We start from the raw sequence: 22,046 nt of genomic DNA, 5'->3' as shown, positions 1-22,046 counted from the left end.
TCACAGGCAAGTCACCACATATCGGCCCTTGATATCCTTCAGATGCAACCTTTTGGCTCAGATGCTGCAGAACTAGAAAAACAAACAACACGATGCATCCAGCAAACAACCCTGGATACACAAAATAAACTTGGCCAGGACCCTTGCACTCTAGCCCTGCAAGGTAACAAAGGGAAAGTATCTGAGTGTCGAGGGCAAGGCAAAGACATAGTCATAGAGGGGTTAGGAGTGAGGTTGGACTTTGGAGGCCAGAAGAAATTCTGCAAGCCTGTCCATTGAGAAAACTGGTTTGATGATGGTACCTCTCCACTTAGGAAAGTCATCCCCAAGCAGAGCACTCCAATAACCACAGAAAGGCCAAAAGTGAGCAGGGAGGGACATCTTATCCATCTACCTTCAATTCCAGTTCCTTGTGTAGGACTCAACACATGGTGGGCACCCATAATGGCAGCACCGAGTGTCATCGACTAAATCCTGATCCAGTGCTCCCAGTTCACAATGTAATTCAAGGCACATTAACATGCCCTTTTTTGGAACTTCCATTTCTCTTCTGTAAAGTGGGAATGATACTAGCATCGGCCTTTAGGGGTTGTTTCAAGATGAAATGAGATAATGCTTATGAACACACCATGTGGTATCTAAAATAAATTATCTGAAGGCTGCTTTTATAGTGCTATTTTCAAATAAACACAAATACTACTATTTTAGTATCTGAAAAGCAGTACAAAATTCCTCGTTAATGTTCTTCTATTCATTTAGTAAGTAATCTAAATTATAAGAATAAGCATCTTTTCTCTACATGACTAAAGCTATTTTCATTCTGAAAGAAAAAATGCAATTGCTCCCCAGATATTATTGGTTTTCCCTGGGTGGCGGGGGGGAAGTTTGCTCCCCTTAACTGTGAACAGTGGGAAGCTAATAAAGTGTTTTACGCTGTGGAATATACTTACTTTTTGTTAAACAGTTTGTTGTGGAAGGCAAGGATAGTTCAAACAAACGATAAAGGTTTAAACAAAGGAACTGCAGAACTAGAAAAACAAACAACACGATGCATCCAGCAAACAACCCTGGATACACAAAATAAACTTGGCCAGGACCCTTGCACTCTAGCCCTGCAAGGTAACAAAGGGAAAGTATCTGAGTGTCGAGGGCAAGGCAAAGACATAGTCATCTCCACTTAGGAAAGTCATCCCCAAGCAGAGCACTCCAATAACCACAGAAAGGCCAAAAGTGAGCAGGGAGGGACATCTTATCCATCTACCTTCAATTCCAGTTCCTTGTGTAGGACTCAATGGCAGCACCGAGTGTCATCGACTAAATCCTGATCCAGTGCTCCCAGTTCACAATATTTTAGAAATTTTTAGGAAATAAAATTAGCAGAATTGTTTTTGGGGAATGAAGGAACAGAATGAGGGAAGGGGTCAAAGACACATTTCTAGCTTGAGGAACTAGGGATTCGATGGTGCCACCAACTGAGATAAATGATACAAATGTATTCACGGTGAAATACTGTGTGGAGCCTTTGGCACAGCAATTTGAGGCACCTGCGGGAAATGTGGAAATCGCCCACTGCCAACTGGATAGAGAGTCTGAAAGGTGTGCTATGGAGAAGCAGTTTGGGGAGTCATCATAAACGGTTCTTGAAACCGTGAAAGTAGATTAGATCACACAATGAAACTATATAAAGTGAGAAAAGCAATAGGTCAAGAATAAGATTTTCGGAGCACCCACATTTTAGAAGTAGAAGAGCCATGGAAGATGGGCCATGAAAGACACAGAGAATGAATTAATAATAGAGGGAGCATTAAAGAGTATTTTGTCTCTGAAGAAAAGTAGTTTCAAGAAGTGCCCAACAGTGATAAATTCAGCAAAAAGGTTCAATGAAGGGAATCCTGGGAAGAAAAGTGGCAGGTGTGGCAATGTACTTTTGGGATCTTCCCAAACTGCTACATAAAAATACAGCAACATAACGAGGTGACAGGGTTTACCCAGCAACACCAAAATACAAGGGGTGAGGGCCAACCGCCAAGAGCCACAAAAGCCAAATATTACCTATCTGTGCAGGGGCAAACGGTGAGAAGCCATGGAGAGACTGGCCCGAGAGAGCAGAACCTCAAAAAACCAGGAGGTATTCCTTGAAAGCCTGGCAGACCAACGTGCGAAGAGTGGCTCAGAAGCTGCAACAGGTGTGACTTCTTCCAGGATAGGGACAGGAAGAGGGTGGGGGTGGGGAGGGACACAGGAAGCGAGGCAGGATCTAAGGAAGCTCAGGAGTCCAGCCCCTGAGCTTTCACATCCGACCCTCCACTGCTCTGCCCAGGACAGAGCCCGCTGAGAAGACACTTGTTAAGACCACATCATGACTGAGCAGAAGAGGAAACCGGCATCACGGAAAGAGAAGATCCAAATAAAAGCAGTGCAAGAAAATAGAAAATCTCAGAGAGCAAGCTGCTTTTTCTGCGCATGACAGCGAACAACAGGAGAGGGAGCACTGTGAGCTTCCTTCTAGACGTTCAGAAGAACTACATTCATACACACACAACTTCTGTAAGAAAACGGAGACTAAACACCAAAACAATATCCCTACAGGCAACCAAAGTACACAAGAAACACATACTCAAAAAACAGATGAAAACGCTAATGTACTATTTTGAAATGGTCTAAAAGATATGAAAGAACACGGAACTCAAGAAAGTAGCCAAATGACCTGACAATGTGTATACGGTGCGATCACAGACAACTGGGATGAGTAATAGGATAGCAAAAGGAAAAAAAATTTAGCCTGTTTCAGTAATCATGAAGGACAGTATCAGTATTACCATTGTATGCACCACCTCGGATGCAGCAAAAGGGTGATTCTGGAATGTTCTAATTATATCTTCCTGTTTATGCCTGGGAACCAGAATTCTTAGTCATGGACAAAGTATCTACTGATATAACAGTAAAAAATCCTATAGGCCTGAATTTGAATTGGAAATGTCTGCATGAACTCATGAGGTACCCTGCCCCTTATCTATCGATCAACATACACGTATACATATATTTTTGAGTATAAATATTTACTTACTGCCTAGAAACAATGACCAGTTGTAACAAGTACCCCTAGTGCCCAGATTATGGACATGAAATGCCATTTCCCAGGAAGCCTGGGCTCCTTGGAAAAGGATTCCAAGTGTGGGACAAGAATACACAAGATAAGCCTACAACATTTTGATACACCAGGCTGCAAGGACGTTATCAAAGACTACTAGCATCATGTTAAAAGGATTCAGAGGCCAGACTGAAGAGGCTGCCACTGGCCAAGGATGGGACAATCTGAGTTGCAATAAGGGTAAATGCTGTAATGAAAGAAACCTATCAAATATGTTTAAATCTATGAATTCATAACCATATTAAAAAAAATAACTAGTCACGGGGCGCCTGGGTGGCTCAGTCGGTTAAGCGTCTGCCTTCGGCTCAGGTCATGATCCCAGGGTCCTGGGATCGAGCCCCACATCGGGCTCCCTGCTCAGTGGGAAGCCTGCTTCTCCCTCTCTGACTCCCTCTGTTTGTGTTCCCTCTCTCGCTGTGTCTCTCTGTCAAATAAATAAATCCTTAAAAAAAAAAAAAAACTAGTCACCTACGGATGATAAGGAACCAATTCATTATCTTGAAAACTGGGTGTATAAAACGAAAGAGCATTTTACCATCAAGCATTTACCTTCCTTTCTCTGTCTGAACTCTGCCACTAAGTAACTAGTGAATGAGCGAAAAGCTTACCTGATAAAATTATTCTAACGAAAGAATGAAATAAAAACCTTGCAACTCCGAGGAATTAATCCATTTACACAGTAAGTATCAACACTGCTAACATCAAAAAAGTGAAAACTAGACATTATCAGTCTCCTGACGAAGGAACACAACAGTACATATATCTTGCCAAAGGTACTGGACCAGAGTCTGATTAAGCCTCAGATTCTTGCTGCCAATGTGCAAAAACACACTGAACTGCACTATGAGCACACAATCAGCAAAATCCACTGTGGGAAATCATTCCAGTCAAATGACCCAGATTCCGCAACAAATAAATAAATGGTAAGAAAAGACAGGGATTGGGCTGGTGTGCGGGGACCTGTACAGGAAAAGAGACTTAGAAGACACATCATATTTAAGGGGGAGAGGTTAAGCTAAAGGGTCTAGGGATACACGTTTGACTGACAGGACTGAAGGCAAGCAAGAAGTAATCCCTACGAGGTTAGGATGGGGTTACTTTGGAGGGACTATGGACAAGGGGCTGAGTGCGGCGGCTGGGCACAGTGGGTTGGGAGGAGCTTCTGGGGTAGCTGGTAAAGTTTTATGTCTTGAACTGGCACATCGTTTAAGAGGTATTTGCCTTACAATAATACACGAAGCTACACCTCCCCCAAAAGAAGAGCAGTTAGGATAAAAATTTCATTTAGGTCAGCCAATTAGGTAGGAATTGGTGATCTCAGTGAGAGCTGTTTCAAGAAAGGGATGGGGGTAGAAGTCAGATTGCACAGCTTGAGAAACAAATGGCAGGCTTCGGAGTGGACACAGAGTCTTGACTCAGGAGTCACAGTGTCTCACGTGAAAAGATCTAGAAGGATTCATACCTGTTAAACAAGGTTACTCTTGGGAAATGGGAGTATAAGGAAAGTGAGGAGGACCTTTCATTTTATACTTCATATACTTGGACAATATTTTATTTTTCAACGTTTATGTTACTTTTGTTATTTTAAACTTGTAAATGTTTACTTTTTAAAAGGCCTTCATTAAAAAAATAGGAACCCTGGGGGGAGAAGAGACAAATCAAAAGAGCTCCAAATAATTTCTGCAGAAGAGTTTAATTTACGGAGATACTCCACCTTCAGGGAGGGGCGTCTAACTCCCGACTCCAGGTGTGGGCGACTTCTTTCCAAAAAGGACAGCGTGGGAAGGGGGGAGAGAGTAACTTCAAAGGGAGACAACCCAAAGACACTACCTAGGCGAGGTATCCAGGTCAACATCAACAGTGGTAAACCGTGTTCACAGTGCGCACTCCGATACGACGTGAGGACCGTGGAGCTTTCCCTCTGTGGCCTTCCTCCCCAACACTAGTAACCCCCATCTGATCCAATTCCAGGAGAGGGGCATTCTATAACTAAAACTATCAAGGTCATCGAAAACAAGGGAAGTCTGAGAAAGTCACAGCCCACAAGAGCCAAGAAGACATGACAATAAAATAATCAGCATCCTGGGTGGGATCCTGGAACCTAAAAAGGACATTAGGTAAACACTAAAGATAATGGATTTTAGTTAATAATGGTTCGTTGATTATAATGAATGTAGCATACTAATGTAAGATTAATAATAGGGGAAACTGGGTACAGCATATAAGGGAACTCTGTATTTACCTTCTCAAGTTTTAGGTAAAGCTAAAACTATTTTAAAGAATAAAGTCTATTTAGAAATTAAAAAAAAAAAAAGAAACCCAAAACATCACAGTATCTCTACCAAGTGCAAGTTGAGGTGGGTACGTTTCTTTTTTTTTTTTTTTAAGATTTTGTTTTTATTTATTTGACAGGGAGAGATAAACAGCGAGAGAGAGAACACAAGCAGGGGGAGGGGGAGAGGGAGAAGCAGGCTTCCCACTGAGCAGGGAGCCTGATGTGGGGCTCGATCCCAGGACCCTGGGATCATGACCTGAGCCGAAGGCAGACGCTTAACGACTGAGCCACCCAGGCGCCACCAAGGTGGGTAAGTTTCTTATAGTAAGTAAAGCCAAGCAAATGGCTTCTATTTCTCTTGTTCTCACACAGATAGCTTGGACCAATCAAGAGACCACCTAGAAGACTCTCACACACCAGCGATCCAGTGACCAGTCTCAGAACCCAACCATGACTGTGGCATAATATGCTATTTGCAGACATTCTTCAGCACAACAAAACAGGGAGCAAAAAATATGTTACTCATGTGAATCTGAAAATACGTATGGCAAGCTGAGGAGAGAATGTTCTTGGATAAAACACACCGGGTGCCAGCCATCAGAACTGGAACAGTCTATGCAAAATGTGCATTTACAAGACATTTTCAGGGAGGTCTCATTTCTAAACATACAACTGGATACAACAGGCAAATATTCCTTCCGTGTCATCTCCTGAGTCACCCCTGTGCCGCGGAGAGTCACACGGCTCCTCAGTCAAGCATCTACTCCAGCCCAGCTATTAGGTGTGCATCCCTCAGCCCCTAAGCCTATGATCACCACCGTTCTGGATTTATTCTCCTTGTAGAGTTACTTCACAAATGTATATGCTATTTCAACTGAAAAGTAAATTCCTTGAGAGTGAGGACGGTGAAATGGGAAGAGAACGAACATTCACTGTTCTGTGTCTTATGTGTGAAGCGCTGTAAGATTCTACACAAATGTCTCACAAAACCCTCTCACCTATGCCTCACGGACATCCATGTGGTAGGTATTACTAAACCTCTTAGAGATGATGCATATGAAGTTCAGAAAGGCAAAGCAAGGGGGCGCCTGGGTGGCTCAGTCCTTAAGCGTCTGCCTTCGGCTCAGGTCATGATCCCAGGGTCCTGGGATCGGCTCCCTGCTCCGTGGGGAGCCTGCTTCTCCCTCTCCCACTCCCCCTGCTTGTGTTCCCTCTCTCGCTGTGTCTCTCTCTGTCAAATAAATAGGTAAAATCTTTAAAAAAAAAAAAAAAAAAAGAAAGGCAAAGCAAGTTGGTCAGACGATAAACTCAATAACCCGTTGAGTCATGCCTGAGTGGCTCCACGGGCCCATGTTGCCTCTACGACCGCCTGTTCCTATACCCTCAGCAGAGTGCTTGCTCACAGTGCTGCAAGCAGACGAGACATTCCCATGCCTTCCTGACACGAGCCAAGCTGAAGGATCGAGAAGTGGGTAGTCTCATGACCATACTTTGCTAATTATATTTTATAACCAAAGTCTAGCCCTGTCTGTGGCTCTTAAGGAAATAAAAGGAAAATAAAGAAGTTGGTGAACAAGCCTGACTATCACAGGTGTGCACATCTGTACCACGCTCTGCACCACTAACCAGAATACTAGGAACTTTCTAACATGCTGTACCCGTGGGGGAAAAAAAAAGATTTCAGATTGTAAATGATGTATTAAATTGACTTGGGAGACTATATTAAAAAATGGTAACCACAGGACTGCATTTGATATCCTTTTCCCTGAATAGGAGGAATCGGACTGATAAGCATCTTACTGTACTATCACTTATTGCATCCTTAGGAACCATATGCATACCTTATGAATCAGCAATATTTCTGCTCCTGAGAGAATCTGTAACTGTTAGCTGAAAAAAGGAGTGTTCAAGGCTTATGTTATTTTCCTTTCCACAATGTTTGTAATTTATATTGCCTAAAACTTCAAATGAAATAAGATTCTACTTCAAATAATTCAGAAGAGTGACTCAAAAATTTACTGTAGCAATTTCAGACTGAAGTCAGTATTAAAATCCCTGAACTGTTTTTCAGACTCCTTTACTGATACCTTAATTACATTTCTGTGGCAGTATTTACAAATGCTAACCATGAATTTCCTTGTGTATCATTTGCATGCTATAAAAATAAAACGAGAGGGACTAAGTGGTTAAGTGTTGATGATTATCAAAGCCCCGAACTTAAGTTTTCAGTAGTGAGCTTGGTAGGGCTTATTAGATTATTAAAAATGATTCAATAAACTCTCTAAGTGAATAAATGCAGGTTATGCATGGACCAATGATGAGCTTGTGCATGAATCACGGGTTAAGATTAATCAAATGTCCATCTGAGTCCAGATTTTTTAAAAGGCCAGAAAAAAAAATTACGCAATTTATTAAATAGGAGGTAGAAGAGGAGACAGATACGTAAACCACAAAACAGATTGAGAAAGCTCCAAAAGGCACAGAGAAAATGGACTAAAATGTTATAAATGGAGAAGATAGTAGTTTTGGTTCAAAAACATGCCAATTGATAATGCACAGAAGTCCTGGTTGGTGAAACTTACCGCTAATTCACTGATATCAAACTCATCATCACCCATCATCCAGAGGCTTGCTGATGTGCCAGTTATTTACACTAGCGTGGCTCCCTCAGTTTCCTCCTGTATAACACCTTAAGGTCTCTCCCAGCACTGGATTACCACTTAGGCTTTCTTAGCACAATTCCAAATTTTGTGTTTCTTGTCCTTTTAAGTGGCCTTTCAGCCAAAAATTTCAGAGCCACTCAAAGATTACTCTTAAAGCATAAGAGATCGTATCATGGGCTAACTTAGCACTGCTTTCATAAAGATGTCTAGGATGCTTAATAAATCATATTGAGTGACAACAGCGAAGAAGAAAATTCCAGGCCTGCTTGATATTCGTGACCTGTCTATAACAGAAAATGGAATTCTCTGCAATCCAGCTACTAGCCAGGCCTCTGCCCATTATCAACCCTCCTTTGATAATGTTGATACTGCAATACATTGGTTATATTTTTAAAGTAAACAAATACGTGTTTAGAAAGTTGTAACAAATATAGGTTTCTAAAGTCAAAGACGCTGACATTTACAGAGATAGACCTTACATGGGGGCTATGAAGGGTAAGATTTCCTGATAATACAGGCAACAGACACAAAAAAAGTCAATGGTGAGGAGGAGACAGAATTTTAAGCAGGTACTATGGGAAGCTGGGATGACTGAGCTATATCTGTAGATTTCCAAGTCCTACTGTTAGTAATATAAACGTCGGCCTGGAAAGGAGGAGAAACAACGAACTTCCGTAAACAAGACCTTATAAATAGCATCTCACTCAGTTCAAGAACATTGACCAAAGGCACACTCTGTGGGAAGCACTTGGTGATACGAATTCCTGCATCCATCAGTATTAAATCCCCAAGACCCTGCAGTGGAGAAGTGCTGAGCTGACAAGCAAAGTCAACTTCCCAAGCCACTCAACGCAGAAAACTAGGATACTTACCTATCTAAATTTCCATATGTATACAGCTACCAGCAAGCACAGGTACGGTACTGCGTCCTCAACCCATTTACGACAGCACCAGCACTCTCTGGGAGGGCCTCCTGCACCCAAGATCCAAACTGTCTAAGGAAGATACACCAACCCACGATAAGTCTCTACCATGTAGGGTCAGTTTTTCAAATGGGGCAACCTACACACAGATTGTACAACTATTCCAAGTCTAAAGCTAGTCCATGAAACAAATGGGGAGCACTCCAAGATGCTATTAAAGTGGAACAGGAGATTATAAGAAATGAATAACAAGAAACTGGAACCTTGAAGCATTGCTGGTGGAAGGTAAAATGGTGCAAATATAAAGGTAAAGAGGAAATGAATTGCAACTTTTCCATTTTTACAAGGAAAAATATTGTGTACCTGCATGAGAGATCACAAATTACTATGTATCTCTTAAGAGCCTTAGTGAACTTAAATGATCAGCATGTAAAATCATGCAGGGAGGAAGGACCTCTGCAGTGATTGATGACTGTGCCTGATTAGCTATTATTTTTTAATCAAAAATTCTGTTTGGCCAAACAATAAACATTTCTACTCATCACTAAAAAGTGGAGATAAATTTGCATAACACTAGTGAATATTTACTCACTCTCTGTTCCCAGTATCATCCGACTCACATTGACAATAAGAAGGAGAGGAAAAGAGCGACCCCGGTTTTCCTTTATGTTGCAAAGATTTTCTAATTTATTTAATATCCTGTTCCCATATAATACATCTCTTGAAAGCCTTCTCTCTGTGGTCACATTCTGTTCTCCCCTACTGAAAATTCAGAAAGGAAACAGATGCTTCATCAGACATAACCTTGACTGTGCCATGGCTCTGCCTAGTGATGCCAGCGCAAAGGTGTTGGCTAAAGGGTTAGACTAATTTGTAAACAACATTAAAACATCTTGATTGCATTTCTAGAACTTATACATTGGCATAGCATTTTATACAATTCACTCAGGAAAATGAAGATTATAAACGCATTAAAATAGTTACAAATGTATGAGTAAGAAACAAACAAAAAACTCACAAACCTTCTTGTGAAGACACAATGGGTGGCATGTAATCAGGAATGTACTCTTTTCTTTCCTCTGCATCTTTACTTCCAGGTTGAGGAAATTGGAGGACATTGTTCTTACTAACAGGAAATGAAGGAATTTGATGTGGGAAAGTCACAGGTTCAATATTGTGAATATAGTCTTCTAGTTCATGAAGGCTAACCCCCATAAGCTGGAAAGCTTCACCAACATCATCCAAAATTGGGTCTGTTCGGCCATCTGAAACAAAGTCAAAAGCCAAGCAAATTACTTTAAGAAAATTCCATGAATACTTTTTAAAATATTAAGAAGTACTGGGTTCATAGGTAGCTCAGAATCAAATATACTATACATACTTAAGACTGAGTTATTGGAAAGAATTTAATAGATTTTAAATGAAAGAGCATACTGTTTAAATATTAGAAAGCTGATTCCTGAAGTCAATTTGAAATACGATCTGACAACCAGACAATTCACACTAACAATCAGCTAGTACCGAATAAATTTCAGAAGTAGTTTACAGACGAACAGTGACGGACCAAATGTAAATGCCCAGTAAATATTTTTTTTTAAGATTATTTATTTATTTATTTCAGAGAGAGAGACACAGCGAGAGAGGGAACACAAGCAGGGGGAGTGGGAGAGGGAGAAGCAGGCTTCCCACGGAGCAGGGAGCCCGATGCGGGGCTCGATCCCAGGACCCTGGGATCATGACCTGAGCTGAAGGCAGACGCTTAACGACTGAGCCACCCAGGCACCCCAATGCCCAGTAAATATTACTACTGCTGTTTTTTATCAAATGACTAGAATGCTGTGCTAAGTAAATGTCCATTCCATTTTCACCATTGTTCAATGATGCATCTCTGGAACCTAAAACTGTGGCTGGCATACAGCTGGCACTCAATAAATATTTTTTGAATGAACTCTAGTACTTCCTCTCCGCCATCCCAGATTTCACTCTGTCTGGTTTCGGTTACCCACAGTTAACGCGGTGAAGCAGCAGACTTGGAGGGTCAGCAGTAGCCTAACCCTATGTCACAATGCCTACGTCATTCACCTCACTTCATCTCATCACGTAGGAATTTTGTCATTTCGCATCATCACAAGGGCGAGTGAGCACATTAAGATATTCTGAGACAGAGAAAAAGTGATCATTCACTTAACTTTTATTACAATATGCTGTTATAACTGTTCTGTTTATTATTCGCTATTGTTGTTACTCTTTTAATGTGCCTAAATTTATAAATTAAACTTCATCATAGCTCTGTACAGGAGAAAACACAGAATATTTGGGGTTCGGTACTATTCGTGGTTTTAGGCATCCACTGGGGGGTGGGTCTTGGAATGTATCCCCCGTGGATGAGGGGAGACAACTGTATGGCACTGAATCAATTTTTTTTTTTTTAAAGATTTTTTATTTATTTATTTGAGAGAGAGAGAATGAGAAACAGCATGAGAGGAAGGAGGGTCAGAGGGAGAAGCAGACTCCCTGCTGAGCAGGGAGCCCGATGCGGGACTCGATCCCAGGACTCCAGGATCATGACCTGAGCCGAAGGCAGTCGTTTAACCAACTGAGCCACCCAGGCGCCCCGGCACTGAATCAATTTTTTAAATCCCAGAAAATTTACAGAAAACACTTAGATCAGAAAGATAATCTATGTGCAAATTTTAAATGTCATTAGAAGACACCATACAAAATGGACAGAGATAGAAAGATACAAAGTTAAGGCAAGATTCTCTTTACAAAAGTGGTGTTTTTTGTTTGTTTGTTTTTTTTAACTGAAATCACTTCACTTCAAACTCAGTATGTCTGAAATTAAATCATGCTGTAAAATGAAAATAACCCAAAGTTTATAAAAATTAGACACACGCTTGCTCACACCCACATAAAAAAGTTCTGGAAGGATATACATCCAACTGTTAACAGTTTAAGGGGCTGAAAGCTGCAGTGCAGAGGGAAGGAAGCAGGAGACTCTCACTTGTAACTTCAAACATTTCTGTAGTCTCTCAATTTTGCTACAAGTAGGGGTTACTTCCATGATGTATAAAATAGCAGGGATAAATAAAATGGATATTCATTCTTCCTCTTAATGATGTAGATACGCATTTCAACTCTTCTATTCCTAGGAAAAGCAGTAGTATTCTCTCAGTCCAGAATAAATGATCATCTTGAATTCCTGCATATGCTTTGCAATTTCAACGCAAGACCCCTGGTTCTCCCCTCTTCCTGTCCATTTCTGGCCACAGATTTCAGAACATTTTCTTTCCCTCTCTTCCTACCATCACTCTCCTAGTCAGTTTCCAGGTATCCTCACTTGAGTCTCTCCTGCACTCAGCGGGAGCACAATTTTCTTAAGATATCACTTTCATCATACTGTTTCCCTCCTTAGAAGCATGCAGTGTTTCTGACCATGCTTTCATTTCCTCTACGTCCCTCCCAAATCTGATTTCACATGTTCCTGTAACACCTTCCTAATGAACTGGCCACATATGTCAAGTTGGCCACCTCACTGGTACTTTCATCACACTCAGTCCTACTTGGGTATCATAGGTGATGCTTTTCTCTAGCCTGGCGTCCACTCCCACCTCTATATAGGCAGGCTTCACAGCTCAACTCAAATTTCATCTTTCCTGTGAAGTCATCCTGCCCCAGCCCACAGTCATCTTCCTTTACCTGCTTCCTTTTGCATTTACTGCCTATATCATGCAATTATTAAGTCACAAGTACTAGTCTTAAAGAGTCATTCTGAAATATTTAGCACCTACTTTCGGTGCACGCACACATATTTAATACATAATACGACACAGCGAGAAATATCTGCCCTGAATGCTTTCACAAATCATTACCTTAGAGAAATTTAAAAATGCATCATTTGTTGAATTAATAGCAACTTCTGATACTTGCTTTAACTTGAGAGCAATTTTTTTAAAAGGAGCAAACATCATCAGTTTATTTTGTTGACAGTCTGCACCTTTGTCCACAACTTGTGGGCAGGGACTGTGCCTTAGGACGTTGATGTCTCCAACACAGTGCTCAGTTCTTTTTTTCTTAGATTTTATTTATTTATTTATTTAGAGCATGAGCAGGGGGAAGGGCAGAGAGAGAGAGAGAGAATCTCAAGTAGACTCTCACTGAGTGCACTGAGTGCAGAGCCCAACACTGGGCTTGACTTCATGACCCCGAGATCATGACTGAGCCAAAATCAAGAGTTGGCCGCTTAACCAACTGTGCCACCCAGGGGCCCCACTGCTCAGTTCTCAGTGGTGCTCAGTGAATGCTGTCAAAAAGACAAAGAGGATTTAAAGAAGGAGAATACAAGACTGCACAGTGGTAACCTGAGATCAAAATCTGAGTTTAAAACTAGGATAGTATAAAAAAAAGAACCTAAAAAAAGTCTGTAACTAGTAAGTATACCAGGAATCGGCATTTTTTTTTTTTTTTCTAAAGATTTTATTTATTTGAGAGAGAGAGTGAGAGAGAGAGAGAGCACAAGAGGGGGGAGCGGGAGAGGGAGAAGCAGACTCCCCGCCGAGCAGGGAGCCCGATGCGGGACTCGATCCAGGGACTCCAGGATCATGACCTGAGCCGAAGGCAGTCGCTTAACCAACTGAGCCACCCAGGCGCCCTCGGCATTTTTAATAAGTCACAAAACTATGATGGAGAATAATGAACCTGATAATCACATTCTCACTAAAAGCAAGAAAATTGGCTGCCAAAATTGGGTAATTAGAAAAGGGATTAACATTAACACATAACAATGATTACTTGATGACTTTGGAATACCTGGTTACTTGCAGTGCCAGCACTGTTCTGTGTATAAGGCAGGAAAGGTAACTATGTATTCAGGGGATATTTTCATTACCTAAAAATACAGAACATCTGTCCTTATTTAGGGAACTTGGTAGCAAAAATATAATCTGGACTATGCATAACCACAACAGTATACTCAAGGACCATGAAAAGGGAGAGGGAAGGAAAAGAAGCAAAAGCCAAGAGAACAGTGTGCTGGTGGTGTACTTTCAAGATAACAATGAATGAGAGTTACTTTGCAGTGCCATATTTAGATTAGAAGGATCAGTGAAATCAAGCATTCAAAAAATACCACATTTTGGAACTCAAAAAGTCAAGTGACTAAACAGCTATTATGGTAGTAGGTTATCAGTTCATTCATTTCTTCAGCAAATATCTCCTGGGTGCCTAGTAAATGATAGCACGGTACTAGGTTACAGAATACAAATATAATAAATTTGTCGCCTAGGGAGAAGAAAAGGAAAGGGTGAGAAACAGACACAGATGATTACAAAACAAGGTGTTACATACAGGAATATGTGCAGAATTAGGAGAACAGATGACATATGAGTTTCCCAAATCAAGTGATAAGTGAATTTCAAAACAGAAGTAGTACCACCGGTGCACCAGGGGGTGAGGGATACTCTAGGAAACCCCATGTGTATAGGAATGGATAGTTTAAAATGTTTTGGATAAGGCAGGTAGTTCGGCATGGCTGCAATCAGAACAGCAGGAGTAAGAAAAAGCTCACAAAGAAAATATGCTGTTGAAGAGTTGAGATGTTCAGCCTGCAAGCAATGGTGTACAAATTAAAATATTTTTAAGAATGACACGATCAAATATGTTTATGAACAAATTACTTTGGCAGCACTGTCGAAGCAGGAATGGAATTGGGGGCTCAAGAAGTAAAGTGTATCTGTGGGTCTCAATTTTCCAGTCTAGGATCCACTTCAAGGAAGCAAAGTATCTTATGAAACACTTTACCCAGTTCTCCAGCTTACCCACCTTAAGAGTAACGACCTGAAATTTCAATGAATGGCAGTTCCCCCATACAGACACATAGACACACACACACTTACTTCACATCAGTGGGATGCTGTGTGGTTTCTATTAAGTATTCCGAATTATTAAATGCCATCAGCTATAGATACTACTGGACACTCACTTAAAAACCAAGTACTGCAGCCCAGACTACCTGGGGACCCTTGTAAATTGCCTATGTTCCCTCTATTACACTTTTATAAACACTGATATGAAAATATCAAGGAGGAAATCAATGAGTAACGGGGATGTAAGTGAAAGTTAATCTAAGTGAAACTGACAAAGTTGGCCTTGGGAAAGAGTAAATAGAGATACTGTCTATGAAATGAACAGATACAGAAAGAAGAGGCAGTGTCCCCAACGGAGCAGAGCTGTCAACGAGTATGTGTTGTTATGAGCTGAAGAATGGCTAGCCTTGTAAGAAACGGCCGGTAGACGGAGCGCCTGTGACAACTAGTTGTAGTAGTTTGCAGGCAAGGGAGGAAAAGGACCAAAGTAAAACAGGCTGCAAGGCATTCTGGAGGTGGTTCTACACGCAGCAAAAATGAGATGATGAGAAAGACCGATGCATATTTCCGATGAGAAGACGTGAGAGGGTGTGGAGCTGAGAGCGGAGACAGGGGTCCCGGCTGGAGGCGGGAAGTTAGTGGATGAGGAAGAGGCACCAAAGGGATGACTGGAGTTTCCAGGGGCAGTGGAACCCGAGGGACGTCAGAGGGCGAGAAAATGCCCGATCTCGGGGTAGGGGTAGAGGACGAACACCTTGGAGACGGTGAGATAGAGAAGGGAAGACCGGAGGTGTCACTCGTGACTGGCCAGAGGCAGCCCTCCCGCACCCAGCCCGGTACTCACACAGCTCAGAGTACCGATGGCAGCCCCGTCCCAACTGCTGCAGATAGCGCTGCAGCACGTCCGTGAGGAGGTGGCAGGCGCTGAGTTGCACCGAGTCCCAGCCCAGCGCCTGGCAGATCTGCGCCACCGAGACCCTCAACAACGACCTGGAGTAACTCTCGCACATCCCGCTCCGTGGACTCCACCGCAGCCCTTGCTGCCACTCTCTCCACCCCCACCGCCTAACCTTAGCAGAGCCCTCGATTCATCCTCTAGGGCCCCCGCGGCGGGGAAATCGTCCCCCCGACCCCTGGCGACCACCTCAAAGCGCCAGCAGCACGGAGCGCGCCAGCCTGAGAGCCGCCATTTTGGACTCGCTCCGCCTCCCGCTGGACGGTCGCCGGGGCGAGGCAGCACTAGCCGAATGTTGATCGCGTCAATGAGGAAGCTCCGCCCTGTTGGAGCAGAGCGATGGTGTCGGAAGCGACTCTTGGGCCTGGAAGGATGCAGGAAACGGCTGTGCTGAGCGCAGGTGGAGGATGCGCCCGGGGAGGCAGGTGCTTGGGGCCTTGGGTGAGCTCTCTTGGATGGAAAAGGAGAGGGGACCGTCAGTGGTTTAGGAGCAAAAGAGGGAGTCAGGATATGAAATCGAAATGCGGGTGTTAGAAGTGGGAACCTGAGAGGCTGTGAGTGCAGGGGCGGGATTTGGAGCGTGGGAACTTAAGTGCCCCCAAACGCGGATCTGATCCGATCTTGCCTATGCTGCTGCTTACCATGTATAGAATAGGTTAAATCAAACCCAAGCTGCTCAGAGGTTAGAATCAGGCGAGTGAGACACTAGCCTCGGTGCAAAATTTATGGGAGCACAAGAAAACTGAAGATCAATCATTTTTTAATACAGTATTAAAAAAAAAAAATCCAAACCACTTCCCCCGAATTCCTGCCTTACTCGCCTCATTCTAATCCCAGCCCTGGGTTCAATAAAACTCAGTTGCCTACAGAGGACAAATAAGTACCTTAAATCGATGAAGCAGGCTGAGAGAATGGGGAACTGTTGCCTATTCAAGACTCTTCTCCCAGCCCCAGTCAAGTGTTGCCAGATCTCTCCAGACGACCGGAACTCTGGACTTTGTGATAAATATCTCGAGTTATAAATATTACCCAACCTATGGGTAGTCAATTGCAATGGCTGATCTAATGATCTCTTAAATATGCCCTTTTGTGCTCCCCCCCACCCCAAGCTTCTAGAGTGTTCTTTCCTTCCTTCCCCTCATCTCTCTCCTCTGTATTTCTCTGTCAATTTCTCTATTCTTCTACTTGGCACAGTGCATTTAGTATTTGAGTTTATGCGCCTTTCCCAATAAATCGTGTTTCTGAATGGATCTACATTCTCCCTATAGGGAGTATTCCAGAACTGTGAACATAATAGATACTCAATTTTTAAAAGTCAAAACCACAGTAGAACTGAAAATGTGGTGCTTCAGCCAAATGACAGTTCTGAAGAGATGGTGCTCCGTGGTGGGGTGCCTATAATATTTTCTTCAGTGACACTTGTAGTCCTCAAGATTATCGGGGACCTTTGGGGTGCAAACTCTATGGGAGTTTTAGCCTTAGGACTTTTAGTCCTAACCTTACTTGACCATTTGGTAGCCATTTGTTACTGTTGAACACTACCTTAATTTTGAAACTCTCTTATACCTTGGATTTCACAATACCTTATTATCTTGCTGTCCCTTCAGTATTATATTAGACCCTTCTTCATTTGCCTCTGTGTGTGTGTTCAACTCCTTAATCTGTTATTTCAGAAAATTTCAAACCTACAGCAAAGTTGAAATGGAAAAGTGTAAGCACAGGCATATACTTCACCTAGATTCATCAATTGTTAATGCTTTGTTACATTTACTCTATACGTATATACACATACTTTTTTTTCAGAACGGTTTGAGAGTAAGTTGCAGACTTCATCACACTTAACTCAGAAACACTGGGGCGCCTGGGTGACTCAGTTGGTTAAGAGTCTGCCTTTGGCTCGGGTCATGATCTTGGGGTCCTGGGATCGAGCCCCGCATCGGGATCCCTGCTCCGTGGGAGGCCTGCTTCTCCCTCTCCCACTCCCCCTGCTTGTGTTCCCTCTCTCGCTGTGTCTCTCTCTGTCAAATAAATAAATAAAATCTTTAAAAAAAAAAAAGAAAAGAAAAGAAACACTTCAGTATGTATCTCCTCAAAGCAAGGATATTCCCCAGGAAGTTATTTCTGGGATGGAGATCAGCCTGCAGAAGGTTTATTAAGGAGTGTTCCAGTGGCTGCTGAACCTGTCCATGGTCCAGCAACATTGGGCAAGAGAGTTCCAAGAGACACCCAGCCAGACCACTTGGGTGCCACCCATCTCTCCTTGCTGCCCACTGTGTAACTACAGCGTGGGCTCCTAATGACCGGAGTCAGTTACTCCTACCTGCACAATGACTTCTCTTTCTGCATGCTGACCCCTGGCTGAAGTGCCCAACTGGCAACTGTAGCTAATATTTCAGTGGGACTCCTGTGTGTCCCGTGGTGAAAGCATTCCCCCTTTTGCAAATTAGAACTATCAACCTGGAGGAGCCAGAGTTGCAGGGACAAGAACAGTTTCACAGGTGGGTCACTGAGAGTTACATTTGTAGGGGCCAAAATTGTCAAATGATACATGGAGATACAATGGGGACCACTGGACCTGCATTCTTTGAGTCCTTAAGGATGCCACTAATTTCTCCCTTCCCCTTCTCCCTGAGCTACAGGACCAATCTCAAGAGCTTGTTTCAGCCTCCCTGCTACCATAGTTCTGACCCCGCAGGCCAAGGAATCAGTGTGGAGGTTGTGCCAACTTCCCTGTATGTCTAATGTAACTACACATTGGGGGATCAGGGAATTGAAATCCTTAAAATGTTTGAGTATTTCCTTTCTCCAGTGGGTGGTTACTTGAGTAAGTGATTGTTGGTTCCTTTGCCAGAGGAGTAGGGAAATCATTATCCTCTCCATTTGGTGTGGAGTTCTTCTTCCTAAAGACTTAAGAGTTTCTGTCTGAAAATTGGCTCGGATCCAGACGTTGGGTAAAGAATCATGGCTGCTCATTGGGGCGACCGTCCTCAGCCACCTAGTTGTCTATCCGTGAATTATTTTGATGGTACAGATTGAGGAGCCCACTTATCGGCTGCCCATCTGTCTGTTTCACCCACCCTTGTTCCGGGAACCATTTCTAAAACTCACCAGGTGACTTCCTCCCCCACCTCTTAACTTCTCTTATCGTGAGTTCATTCACGTGGCTTCTGACTAATACACAGCGAAGTACAGCCCTTTTGGCCTGTATTATTTTACAGTTCTACTGTCCCCACTTTGCTTGAATATCTGAACACTAATACCTCATACCAGCTTGTTTCCACTTTATACCGCCCTAGTTCACCCCTGGTAAAAGTTTTACAACCTGCACATTCTGGAACTACCTACCTTGTGCCAGGGGCTTATCATGCTCCATCTACCACCAGTGCTGAGGTCCTCAGGGCCAGCCAGGTGGCTGACCCAGCTCCTAAAATCCTCCTGTCTTAGTATCTACTGCCTCCACCCCTTCCAATACAAACTGCCCCAAGTGATGGGGTGCCTGGATGGTTCAGTCATTAAGCATCTGCCTTCAGCTCAGGTCATGATCCCAGAGTTCTGGCATCTGGGCTCCCTGCTCAGCGGGAAGCCTGCTTCTCCCTCTCCCACTCCCCCTGCTTGTGTTCCCTCTCTCGCTTTCTGTCAAATAAATAAAATCTTAAAAAAAAAAATTGCCCCAAGTGAGACTCTCCAGGAAGCAGCCTCTGAGATGGAGATCAGTCTATAGGAGTGCTCTTGGGATCAGGACCCAGGGAAGGAAAGCAGGTGGGGGTGGGGGAAGGGAGACATCCTGTGAGTTCAGACAAGGGGGACTGGCTTTATATTACCACACTGAGCAGGCACTGGGTGTGGGCTGCCCAGGAGGGAGGGGGCTGTGATTTGGGGCAGGGCAGTCTCCAGCTGAGGATTCCAAAGAGGGTTAAGTGCTGAGGGCTGTGTCCTGACACAGTTCCAGAAGCTCGGGAGACACACCCCTAAGTCCTGCTGTGGGTGGGTGGGGGGGAGGCGGGAGGATCTGGGAGGAGCATCACACCTTCTGCTACACCATAATACCATTGTCACACACAACAGACTCAAGAGTGATACAGTAGTATTACCCAGTATCCAGTGGGTATTCAGATCTTCCCATGGTCCCCAAATGCCTTTTAGCTTTTTAATTTTTCAATCCATAATCTAAGAATCCCTCCTTGCATTTCATTGACATCTCTATAGTCTTTTTTAATAAGATCAGCACTCCCCCCTGCCCCGCCCCGTTGTTTGTAGGGCTTTTATTTTTTTGGTCTTTTATGACATTTTTGCAAAGTCTAGGAGTTTTGTTTTGTTTTGTTTTTTAGGACAGTTATTTTATAGAATGTCTTGCAATCTTTGATTGTTTTCTCACCTGATTAGGTTCAAGCTAAACATTTTTGGCAACAATATTCCTACACAGGTTAACAGCAAGGGTCATGTTGTGCCATCACTAGTGACAAAGTTTGGTCATTTGTAAAGGTTAGGTATCTACCAGTCACCATTGTAAGGTATCCTTTTTTTTTTTTTTAACTTTGAGATTAATAAGTAATCCGTAAGGTGATACTTTGAGCCGATTTGAATAACCTGCTTCTCCACAACCTTTCGCCACTGTGGTTTTATGAGCATCCATGTCTGATCTCTTACTGAGTCAGTCAGTCATTACTCTGGTAGTTATTAAGCGTTGATTTTTCTAATCTGAGCGTTTTTTCCTACCTTTCTTAGCAGACGTTCTAGAAAGTTCCCTCATTTTTTCTAGTATGATGTTAGTATGGAGTCAGACATGCTTTTTATCCAGTGAGCTAGAATCTCTTAACATTATTATTCTTTTGCTGCTTAAATTATCCTGTATTTGGCCAGCAGGAGTCCTTTCAGGCCAGTTGCTGTGTGCTTTTAATATGCCTCTGTCATTCACTGAGTGTTTCCATACTTGGTGGCACAAGATTTTCCCAGGCTCACCTTATGCTCTTCCCTGCCCTAGACTTAGAATTAGCCATCTCTCTAAGGGGCTCTGGTTCGCTATTTAGAAACCAAGATATGGGCTCTAGCTGACCTTCATTATTACTGGGGTGTCATTGCTTCAGGGACCTTTTGGTGGAGAAAACTAGAAAATATGAATATTCCAAAAGTCTGAAGTACATACTGATGCCTGATTCAAACCCCTAACTCCATATTCTTTACCTCCTCCCATTTCATATTTATATCTCCCTCCTCCCAAAGTAAGAACCCTGATTTCAATTATAGCAAATATTTGCTTTCTCCTCTAATGCCTTTGCCTAATTTTTAAGTATTTGTTCTCTTTTTATATGCTTCACTCCAGTAATTTTCATGGTTATATAAAGATGACTCCTTAACATAATGGTTTATTCTAAATTTTTCCCAAGTTTCAGACTAGTGTAACTAACTGCGTCTATTCAACAACTAATGTCTATCTGGATATCCCTTCTACAACTCATTTAATTAGTGTTTGATGGATGCCCCAAATGAAACTCATCGTTCTTTCTGTTCTTGGCTGTACACTTCAGGAGTTCACCTCAATTACTAATCAGTGCCCAGTATACAACATCGTATCTAGCAGGCAGTCAGTGCTCAATAAACGTATGCCTTCTAGAACAATTCATCTTGCAATAACGTGTAGAATTAGAGCACAACTGTCTATACTAAAAACCCAAATTATGCACTTTAAAACAGTGAATTTTACCACACGTGTCTTCTCTCAGTGAAGGTGTTATTCTGAGAGAATCGGATTTGAGTGGTGGTAAGGAGACAAGCACCTCCTCCAAGAGCTGCAGCAGCGGGGACAAGGGGTGGCTGCTATCCACCGTCTGTTGACACACCAGTAGGACCCAAGGCCTGCGGACTGAACTTTCATCCTGAAAGCAGAGTGCTGACTCACCCAAGGACCCCTGGTCCTTACCATCCCGTCCCAGTGGAACGTGGAACGTGGAAGTGCTGGGGACCGGGATGAAAGAACCCAGCTGAGGGGGTTACAGCACAGGCCTAGGGGGCCCCAAGCACACTGGGGGCATCACTTTGTATTCAGCACTCACCCTGTATCAGAGTCTAAGTATTTGGCAAGCATTAGCTCATTTGATTTTCCTAACAACCCTATGAAGTACTATTTTCATCTCCATTTCACAGATGTTAAGACTGAAAGAATAAGTCACTTGCCCAAGATCACACCACCAGTAAGGGTTGAGCGGGGTCTCCACGAA

At 42.9% G+C, this 22,046-nt stretch overlaps 1 protein-coding gene across 3 annotated transcripts in view; it reads right to left on the bottom strand.

The window, feature by feature from the left end:
• The window catches only part of TAF3 (TATA-box binding protein associated factor 3), a 148,700-nt gene extending 132,608 nt beyond the window's left edge, over positions 1 to 16,092 (bottom strand). Inside the window, exons 1-2 of one of the 3 annotated variants that reach the window (XM_081820553.1) lie at positions 15,721 to 16,092; positions 10,035 to 10,277 (exon numbers count right to left, since the gene is read on the bottom strand). In XM_081820553.1, the coding sequence (XP_081676679.1) occupies positions 10,035 to 10,277; positions 15,721 to 15,886 (409 nt within the window). In that variant the 5' untranslated portion in view covers positions 15,887 to 16,092. The remainder of the gene's footprint in view (positions 1 to 10,034; positions 10,278 to 15,720) is intronic. The other 2 variants (XM_081820554.1, XM_006741303.3) reach the window with 2 other exon arrangements.
• Between the last annotated feature and the right edge of the window lie 5,954 nt (positions 16,093 to 22,046).

This window comes from Leptonychotes weddellii, chromosome 5 (genome assembly GCF_054177405.1).
Source record: "Leptonychotes weddellii isolate Sample4059 chromosome 5, ASM5417740v2, whole genome shotgun sequence".
Lineage (NCBI taxonomy): Eukaryota > Metazoa > Chordata > Mammalia > Carnivora > Phocidae > Leptonychotes > Leptonychotes weddellii.
This window is presented reverse-complemented; position numbering and strand designations above follow the sequence as displayed.